At 41.3% G+C, this 10,314-nt stretch overlaps 1 protein-coding gene across 4 annotated transcripts; it reads left to right on the plus strand.

Moving 5' to 3' along the window:
- Positions 1-1,277: 1,277 nt before the first annotated feature.
- Positions 1,278-9,953, plus strand: LOC113512906 (serine/arginine repetitive matrix protein 1). Of its 4 annotated transcripts, none has more exons than XM_026896867.3 (6): positions 1,278-1,411; positions 1,889-2,073; positions 2,246-5,180; positions 5,252-5,525; positions 6,739-6,847; positions 7,302-9,953. In XM_026896867.3, the coding sequence occupies exons 2-6, from the start codon at positions 1,978-1,980 to the stop codon at positions 7,353-7,355; spliced, it is 3,468 nt and encodes a 1,155-aa protein (XP_026752668.2). In that variant the 5' UTR covers positions 1,278-1,411; positions 1,889-1,977; the 3' UTR covers positions 7,356-9,953. The 4 variants fall into 4 exon arrangements, with proteins under 4 accessions (XP_026752668.2, XP_031766863.2, XP_031766865.2 ...); XM_031911003.2 differs by having other exon boundaries at positions 1,341-1,673; XM_031911005.2 differs by having other exon boundaries at positions 1,341-1,673; positions 1,889-2,061.
- The last annotated feature ends 361 nt before the right edge of the window (positions 9,954-10,314 follow it).

The raw sequence follows: 10,314 nt of genomic DNA on the forward strand, positions 1-10,314 counted from the left end.
ATAAAATTTCTATGGGACAATTTGCACGTGTATCCTTTCATATAAAAAATAATTTCCAAATGGGTGTAAAATTAACAGAGTTATGAGGCAACAAACATAAAAAAATACAACCGAATTTAGTAAGTTCTCTTTTTTGAAGTCGGTTGAAAATGGATTTTATTGAATAAATTTTTACATTTATTACATTTATTAGTGGGAATTAAAAAAAGACGTATTTACTGTAATATTAGAATGGGTTAAACTGCAATACGTTGTAACGGTGTAAAGATGTGTACAGGTCCGTAGTTAGATCTAAGTTTAAGGTAGGGCAAAAGAACTCTTAGGTAGGACAAAAGCCATAATTAAGTGATATTGAAAAAGCGAATCTGTCTAATTTTCTTGGGGCCTTGCATTTTAAGCTAGAGCATTGGGCCTTTTAAGATAGGGCATTGCCCCTCAATGCCTATAGCTACAGGTTATGCATGTGTGTTTTCCTTTGAGTTTATATCTAATTAAACAGAGAGTGTGTCTGTGACACTGTGCTAATAGTCAATTAGGCTACCTAATGGAAAGTGGTGACAGGGAAAAATCTATACTAGTGATGTAATGCAATGAATAACTATTATTTTTATAAATACACATAATCGAATGTACTACTCGCCTACATACGATTATCTTATTCGATTATACCAATACAAACAGGTTAAAATAAATTAAACGAGCTAAGCAATATAAATTCTTTTAAAATAATATTATGTATAATAAAATAAATTTAACTAGAAGTAAATATTTCTCTTTCGTGAGGTTACAGTTTATTTTATGTGTGAAAATGAAATATGAAGGCGAGGTACCAGTGAGAGTCGAGAGTAAAGGTTGAAAGTTTGACACATCGTGACGAATTTTCCAGGAATTAATTATAATGGATTCCAGGGAAAATATCCATAATTTTTTGGTAATTTAGTGTTGCGTTCCTAAAATAAGTAAAGAATGTCTGAAAGAAGTTTTTGAATTATTCGAATACAACGTTTAGAGAAAAGATCATATTCGCAGTTATTCGTTGCATTAGTAATTTAAACAGATATATCGATAGACCTAGTAAAGCGCTTTAATTTTATTTGAGTGATATTAAAGGTAATACAATTGATTAAACATGTTTCATAGAAACAGTCGCGAAGCAACTTATGCTTCGCAACAACAATCAAAATTGTAGTTAGATATTGAATTGCACTCATTCATTATGTAACAGTATTTCGCGTGACGACAAATAGTTAATCTGTGGTGGTTATGATTAGGTCTGAGTCTCGTACAATGTACGTACACTGTAAATGGGGTACGGGCGAGGGGCGAGTGGGACCGAGAGAGACGCATGCGCGGCGCGGCGCTCGATGGGCGCTCGCAGCGCGGCTGTGCGCGACGAGCCCGCTGCCGCCAGGTACGTGCCGCGAGTGTCCACGCGATGTGACACGGGCCCATACAGCCCACCACCCATGTAGCACGACCGCTCACAGTACACACGGACCATGAAGGCGCGACCACCTCCAATGTAAAACGAAAACGAATCCGCTCGCCCCGTGGAGGCGCGCGCATTCACTACGATCGACTGTCGTGGAATATATTTACAGTGTATTACGATACGAATATTGTGTTGTGATTGCCCAGATATCGATATCTGTCACCAACAGGTCATGATATAGGTAGTTCAGTGTTATACTAACTTACTCATTTAAATGTCCCACATTTTTTCGCCTGAGGTAGCATGCGTCGATGAACCTTTGACCGTTCAATATAAGGTCACAACGAAATAGTATTTGATGAGATACTCGTGTTTGTGAAATAATGTATTCTTATTAGAAATAATATCGTAAAATTCGCCCCAATCACAATTGCATAATTTATGTCCGTGTTGTAGAATACGGGCGAGAAACCGAGCGAAGAGTGTAGTGCACGGAGAGTGGTGTAGATAGAGGCGCGATGCAGAAGTGGCAGTAGCGGCCGCGCATGGCGGCCAGCGGCGCGCCCGTGCGGCAGCCGCGCCGCGGCCCTGCGCCCATCGCCTCCTTCGACCACGACGTCTCTGATGAGGTGAGACCACCAGTATGTATCTCTACTTTCTCCTTCGCTTCTTTGCTATGTACGTAATTATTTTATTGGGAGTAGTATTTTGCAAAGTTTTTTGAATAATTACAAGTAGTTGTTTTGCCTTTGCAAACAATACAAATATGTAGGGTGACGAGTTACTGATGAAAGCGTTCATATCACATTACAGTCCAGCCCGGAAACAAAACAAACGATACGCCTTCCGGAGATCCGCGAAGACCCATCCGTCTCTGCGACGTCAGTCGTGCCGACATCACCCAGCACGAGTGACGCGCTCGCGCCGCCCGAACAGCGCGCTCGCTCACACTCCACACCATCAGCGGGCGCGCTGCAGACGGCGCCACGTATTGATATCTCTAGGGCTTCTAGTTCAAGTCATCACGATTCTCGGGATAGCTCCCCAGAACTGGCGCTGTTCGCAGGAGCGAGTAACAGTGGCGGGGGTGAAGAAGCTCGTTCGCGCCTAGAACTCGGTTTTCGGGAAGACGGTGCACTCGACTTACGATCTTCCACAGAGGAACTCGCCTTCCTTCAACCAGCGCCAGGTGAACCCAAGATAGCTCCCACACCCGCAAATCCTGAGCGTCGACATTCACGAAAAGATAGCCAAGGTTCAGAAGCGGCGCTACTGGCTGTATCGGGAAGAACGAGCCGCTTATCAAGTGTCGGCTCACAGTGTTCGGCGCATTCAGCTCTTTCTGGCTTCAGCCATAATAGTCGGGTATCCCGTCTTTCAGTAGTTTCTGGTATTTCAAGATCTCCATCTCCGCACAAGATGTTATTGGAAACATCTTTCTGTGGACCGAAGCCAATTGAAACAGATCCAGAAATCTGTGCTGCAGTGGTCGAAGAACGTTTATTAGAAATGGCTAAATTAAGTTCCGGACAAGCTCCATCATCAACTCCAGCACCAGTAGATGCGCGAGATAGGCGAGAGGTGCGAACCGAAGCAACAGTTGAACGCACAAGTATTAGACCAAGTAGTGCGAATTCACGAACGCCTTCGGCAACTACTGCATCCTGTGTAACTAATACAGTGCGATTAACGTCGCCTACTCCTACAGTGCCTCCTGATCCACAACCAGTTGTGAGACAACTGGTTACACCCGACGAAGATAAACGTCGGAAAGAGTCGAGAAATCGAGCTCGTGCTGAAGAACGACGGGCAAGATCGAGAGACAGGCGGGAATCTTTAGATCCAGAAGTAAAAAAAAATGAGAATCGCTCAAAAGATATAATTCGAATTAGACTGAAACCCGACTCAGAATACGAGGAAGACGAAGAAGATGAGAGTGAGAGAACACTGATAGGATGCGAAGGAATGAAGAAGCCGGATACTTTAATACTGGGTGGCGCAAATAGACCAACAGAACTTGCCGCTAGCACTACAGTATCCAGCACGGTGAGTCCGACACCATCACGTCGAAAGGTTCCTCGTGATAGCCGTACACCGTCGCCAGTCGGTACTGTTGTTTCAAGAAAGTCATCTTTCTGTTCTCTTTTTAAATCACGGGAAACAATCGCATCCCCTGATTCACCATCAGATGCTCTTCGGCGAAAAAAAAGTTTAACTGAAGGTAGATCACGTAGTAGAAGTCGCGATCGTTCAGCGACGCCTACTTCCGCCACTAAAATTAGGGGTTCAGTGCTTTCATTGTTTAGGACGCCACGAAAAAGTGCTACATCGCCATCGCCAAGTTCGCGCGATAATTCACCTGTTGTACAATCTCAGAGACAGATATTGCAGCAACCTGTAGAGCGGAGCCGTCGCAATGATAAATTGAAGTACTATGAAGATACGAAGGATGGTATAATTCACATACCTCTACGTACACCACCTAATGAACAAAATGGGACGAGTAGTTGTACGAGCGGTACGAGCACGACTGGTTTTGCAAGTGGAACAAACAGTACTAGCAATATTGAAGTCGAAAGTGAACCAAAATTTTCTGATATCGTTACACATCATGAACCAATTCGGCCAGCTTCCGCACCACATACTTACTCCACATCAAAACCTTTGTCTGATGTTCGTACTTCTTCAAAACCGATTCAACGAACAGTGTTACCTGATGGAAGTATAATTATTCCATTGCATTCGCCAACAGAGAAATCAAGTAACGAACGCTTTTCGGAACCATCATTAGCAACTGAGTCGACACGAGAAAAAGTTTGTGAATTAGCTGTTACTGCGATAATACAGGCCCCACCAGAAAATATTCCAAATCAAGAAAAAGTCACCACGCAGAATGCAGAACAAACTTTTGATGTAAGCTCGGCAACAAAGCGAGACCATAGTGAAACTTCTATTAGCACTGCACGAGCTGACTCTGTTGCAATTAGTGCCACTCAACAGCCCAGTGAGAGAAGAAGAAAAGAACGTTTTGTATTTTCAACACAAGTAGGAAGCAGGGACCAGGTGTTTAGTACGCAATTTAGTATAACGAAAACTCCGAGCGTGACGAGTGAAATATCAGAATCGATACATAGTTTTCCAGATAGCGAAGAGGTTCACCCGCCAACTCTACGAGATACACACATAACTACAATTGCCGATCGGATATCTCCCGTTTCTACGGGAACCGGCAGCAATATACAAAGAATAGGAGAAAACAGGCTCGAGCCAGATCCGACGAATGAATCTATTAGTACGTGGACGAGCACAGTAAGCCCTCAAGATGGAACGAAGGATTCCTCAGAGTCTGAGACCAGTTCTGATGCGGGTCCTTCTTGTAGTGTCAATGACGTAGAGCAACGAGGTTTAGTTGTACAAGAATCTTTCGAGGATGAATTGCCCTATGTACCGACAACCTTACCATTGGAGCGTTCACTTGCATTGCCGATGGTGCCAGTACGAGAGCGAAGCGATGTGACGGTGGCGCGTGTGGAGCGACCGCGTGCCACCACACCGCGTGCTGGCTCGCGGTCATCCCCGGCGCCGGTTGTGCAGCCAGTGCCACAGGTGCCTCGACCACCCGCTACAACAGAATCAACATCACCTGCCACTGACAAGATTCGCATTCGTTTACCACGACGTCCGCGAACTACATCTGCTTCCGGCCCCTCACGATCGGAGCGTGCACGTACACGTAGCCGAAGCGATGGTAAGTTAATATTGAATTAAGTGAATAAACTTTTTTAAAATGAACTGGTTGAAATGTAATATTTTATATAGGTTACGAGACTCGAGCTAAAACAGAGTGGATCGACTTCGAAGAGGTGCCGGAGAGGCGCAAGCAGCCAAAACGCATCCAAACTTTACCGAGCGCGGCAACGAGCGGCGGTGGTGTTGGAGTCGATGAGGGGGGCTCGAGCGGTGCCGGTGGGCGGGATGTAGTGTTCAGCTACGTGGAGCCGGAAGAGTGTCGCTGCGAGTGCCACACACACGCTCCTTCCCGTGATGACGAGTTACCATTGCTCGACGACGACGTTCAGCAGAGGCGCATTAGGTACCGATCTCGCACAACTTTAAATTTTCTATGAGAACTTTTCTCTGACAAATTGCTAAAACAAATTGATACTTCAATAATTGCATTGACAATACTATCTAGTAAAATTGTAAATGTAGGTTATTAACAATAACCAAGCAATAGGTAATTCCAATTTCTGGTAGTATGATGAAATCTGCGAATTTAGAAGTACGTCATTCTTAAATTACTTTTGAGTCGTGACTCTAAAATAAGTAAAGGAACATATCTCCCTAAAGTCCCGGTTTTGCAGACAACTTGATATCTCTTTTCTACTACGATAAATGTACTCATAAATTACTTAGTAAAATTAGTTTATCTGTTTATTATACAATATTGTTTAATCAGTTAGGTATCAAAATAATGACAATAAAAAATACCAAGTATGGAGCAACTGTACAATAGCTTCATCATTATTATCATATCAGCTTTTAACTGAGCCTTCCCCTTGGGAGATTTTACCAGTAGTTGTCGCGCTTGGTAGACAGTAAAAGAAAATTGTAGAATGTATAAGGGTAATAACCGTAGAATTAAAGATAAACTAAATAATACCCAGTAAAAAATTGAATATATAATACAATAAAAACAGCTCTATATATCTCTTTAGTAATTTTTGCATAAGACTAGGTATTTATTGTTTTTTATTTATGGGTGAAAATGGCAATGGGGTAGCCCCGCCTGCGCTAACGAGATACGCTGGCGGAGCACCAGTGAAGGGTGATAGATGAGAATGAAAACAGGCCAGTTAGACCATCATGATGAATTCATCAGGAATTAACCATGATAGTTTCCAGGGGGAACCGCGAGGAGGTCGATCTGGTTGGGTATATTGCTAGCAATGGGATTCTCAGTCTCCATTACTAACAATCCCTTTCCCCCAAAATAAAAAATAGTATTTATTGGTTTCACATTTCAAATTGAAATTAGAATAATGTAACTGGTTTTATTCATAAGGATAGAACTATTTTTCGTCCGTGTGGTTCCGGCATAAAATAGGCTACCCCTTCCTTTCCCGTAAGTGTCGTGAGAGGCGACTAAGGGAACTTCAGGGACGGGGTAGCAGTGTCTTTCTTTAAACATCACCAAAATCTAACTGTGGGAGCCAAGCGTGGCAGCTACTGGTAAACCCCTTTTATGAAAGAAGACAGGTTACGGCTGATATGTATGAATTGACCGCTTATGCTTGGTTGTTCAGTGCATCCTCACTGGAGTCTGATAGAGTGGAAGAGCACGTGCAGCTAAGTGTGCAAGTGGGACGCCCCTTCACTGCAGATCTTGATCTTCACGACGTGTCCGTACATCAGGTGAGCGAGCCTACTGGGGCTGGCACTATTGACTATAGGCTATGGGGACGCATTTAGTGGCATACTTATTGGTATATTTAAGTCTAGCTGTATTCTGCGGGTTTGCCCGCATGGATCAATACACTACATAATGTATCTTGTGTGCTAAGTTAGGATATGACCTATCCCCTCACCAAATTTAACTCAAATCCGTTCAGTAGCTTTTGAGTGAAAGAGTAAAAGACATAATTAAAAACTTAGGCATTTGTTGTTGTTGATAAATTTTACATTACTAGATTATATTATTGACACAGTTTATGTAGAAAGTATGCAAGCAGGTTGTATCTGAATTTGGTAGAATTATATGGCCGTATAACATTTTCTATACACTAGCCTGCTATGAATTGATAATTTTATCACTCCTCCTATATAATTCCTTATTCTTAGATACAGATTATGTTTTTATCTGTATCAGGAGCGGTATGCGCGACACGAGCGACACGACCGAGCGGACAGGCGGCAGCACTGACCCCGTCGCCCGCGGCCGACACCACGCTAGTCGCCGGCCCTCCCCCTTGACACGACTTTAACGTTTTATAGATTATATTCTCTACTATTGACTTGGAACGAGATGTTATCATTTTTGAGATGTAAAATTTACCTGGTTCATTAGGTATATTATATTTATAGCGTCGTTTATATCTCTCCTATTAGCCACAGTTGACCTTTGCATTTTTGATGTTTATTAAATTGTTCGAAGTGTATATTGCGGTTTATATGCGACGGTCGTGTGTCGTGTGCTGTACCTAATGTATGATAAAGATCGTTTTTTTTTACTTGTACTTTTTTGTAAACAATTTGGTATGTTCTTTTTTTAAATGGCAAACGTATTATAATAACTCAGTACTTTATCTATGTACGTATGATTAATATTATGAACAAAATTGCCAGTATTATATGGTAATTTATGATTCTACATTATTTTTGCCTATTTTATATTTACCCGACTGTCATATAAAGGAGGGTGATGTTCTTTGGCTGGACGAATGTGTATAAATGAGGTGTCGTTTAAACTATATAACGAAACGACAACGATGTTATAAATGTGACATGAATATGTCCAGATTGTTTACCAATTGTGACAAGTAAGAAAAAAAAAGAGTATTGTAATGTGTGGTCGCGTCCACAAGAATGAAATATGTAGTTAGTGTATATGTAACTACAGAGTGCTGCCTTACGTCGACTGCACCAAATTGTATTTTGATAAATGGTGACCGGGAAAGCAGACGAATGCTAAATAAATTTATTTGTTGTTAGAAATATTTACGATACTACACGCATGTGAAAGAATGAGACGCCGAACGCTACTGTCTTGTTCTATCCCACGCGTGTATGTGCGTGGTACCGGCCTTTGGTGGGATATATTCGGGATCAAAGGGGGGTATTGAGGTCCAAAAGGAGTGGCGTATAATGACATGTAAGAGGTGCTAAGATTAATAAAAGATTGCGCCATATTAGATTTTAGTCGTCAGTAAGAGCTGATGATGAAGTTAAAGCACCATGGTAAAAGGTGATGACGAACTTTTTTCGTTACCAGAGGAATGGGGATGGGGGTCGTATAAAACTTGCTCAGGGGCACCACACTAAGTCCGGCCCTGTATATGCACACAAATAAATTAATTTACCATCCGCTAGACGGTCTGGCATGCTTACGATGCATCGGAGAGTCGTCATACATTTCAAATGTTTCTAGTTAATAAATCACGTTTTGCGTTTGTTATATACAATTCTAAAATGTTAAAAAAATTAGTTGTTATTCCTTGTCGTTTACGATAAAGCTAAAATAAATGGCAATACTTAGGATCGCAATGGTTTTACGACTATCAATATAAAAGGTAAAATTATTATGCAAATTATAATTCGTAATCGTTGACACAGCACTAAATATACAACTGTGCAAACTCCCAATAGTAGTGTTGTATAGTGTACTTAGGTAGTGACCTAGCGTGTTGTAGTGGACTCGCGTCGCGAGTTTAGTTCTTGTAGTAAGAAAGAGGCACACGCTCCCGGCTCTCAAACTATATAGCTAACGATTTTTTTTTTAATTCCCTCTAGGCAAGTGGCGAATGAAATTCCGCTAGTGTAAACATAAGAAAAAAAAAAACAATTTATTTTTAATGGGTGACAATTAAATGGTATTTTCGCCTGCGCTATCGGTATATAGCGAATAAGTGAGGAAGTAGGTCAGTTGGTCTGTTATGACTAATTCGGCAAGAATGAATTACGATGCATTCCAGGGGGAATTGCGTGAAAATCGACCTGATAGGTTGTATTGCTTTTAACGTGGTTTTTGCACGTGTAAGCAATAACGTATCTATCGACGGATTCATTTGCCACTTGTCTGGGCAACAGCCGTTTCACATGTTATGGGCTACGTAAACGGTCAAGCAGCTTGAATTAAGCACGTAATTATTAGTTTGTAGGACAGACAGTTATTCTGTTTCGTTTTATAAGCGACAATAGATGCGTGCTTGACGCAAGCTGCTTGATCGTCTATAGTCTATAAAATCAGAGTAAAATAACCAATAAGATACAAAAGGTAGATAACAGATAAATTATTATACATGTATATATAATCAGATCTTACGTTAACTATCGTTTCGAATGCATAAATGAGATTGACATAGCATATCACGCATCTCGCTCTATTTATACGCAAAAATAATAAATATTAATAAAAAAAAATGTTTTTAGTCACTAGTACGAATTTGTTTTGTAAGGTAACGCTTTTGAGGCGACGCGGGTCCACTTTTGCGCAAATTATACGCAACAAACGATGCATTTGACTTTTATTATTCAATTATCTCGATGTTTTCACTTTAATATTTTCTGTGTATCGCTACAGACATAACTACCTATATTAAAAATTATGTAAACGATACCGCTTTACGACTTCTGTGTAACTACGTCTGTCGCTACATTTTGCTTTAGCGATTCTTGTCATTAGTTGACTTCATGAACGCAATAATATATAAGAAAGTACGTAATGTAACTGTTATACAAATCTATCAGTTTAGGCAAAAGTCTGAAATATGAAATATATAAATTTTTGCTTTCCAAAACTTTGTTTCGTTTTAATTCCTCTTCACAGCCAGTTTGTTGAGCAAGTTTTTATATTAGCTTCATGAATAGTCACGTACTTTTGGCACACCAGAGGGAGACTGTACAAAAGTCGATTGCTTGGGTACCTCTGTCCCATTCGTGTTTCAACCGTAAAGCAGTTGTATATGCATGGCTGTGTTTCGGTTTGAAGAGTGAGATATGGCGTGAGTTTACTGGGTACAGAGGAATAACACCCGAGTCCTCAGGAATGGCAACGCATGGGGGTATCATGGGCGAAACAGTATACTCTGTTATGTCCATGGTACTGCTCATGTCTATAGGCGACGGTTACCATTTTCCATCAAGTGGACAGTCAGCTTGTTTGC

Source organism: Galleria mellonella, unplaced genomic scaffold (genome assembly GCF_026898425.1).
Source record: "Galleria mellonella isolate WM207_F2 unplaced genomic scaffold, CSIRO_AGI_GalMel_v1 utg182, whole genome shotgun sequence".
In the NCBI taxonomy this organism is placed as follows: domain Eukaryota; kingdom Metazoa; phylum Arthropoda; class Insecta; order Lepidoptera; family Pyralidae; genus Galleria; species Galleria mellonella.

Excerpts from the sequence above, each read along its gene's own strand:
- LOC113512906 (XM_026896867.3), top strand. The coding sequence starts at position 1,978 with ATGGCGGCCAGCGGCGCGCCCGTGCGGCAGCCGCGCCGCGGCCCTGCG. Across the intron at positions 2,074-2,245 it reads CTGATGAGGTGAGACCACCA|TCCAGCCCGGAAACAAAACA; the intron begins GTATGTATCTCT and ends ATCACATTACAG. Across the intron at positions 5,526-6,738 it reads GTTCAGCAGAGGCGCATTAG|TGCATCCTCACTGGAGTCTG; the intron begins GTACCGATCTCG and ends TTGGTTGTTCAG.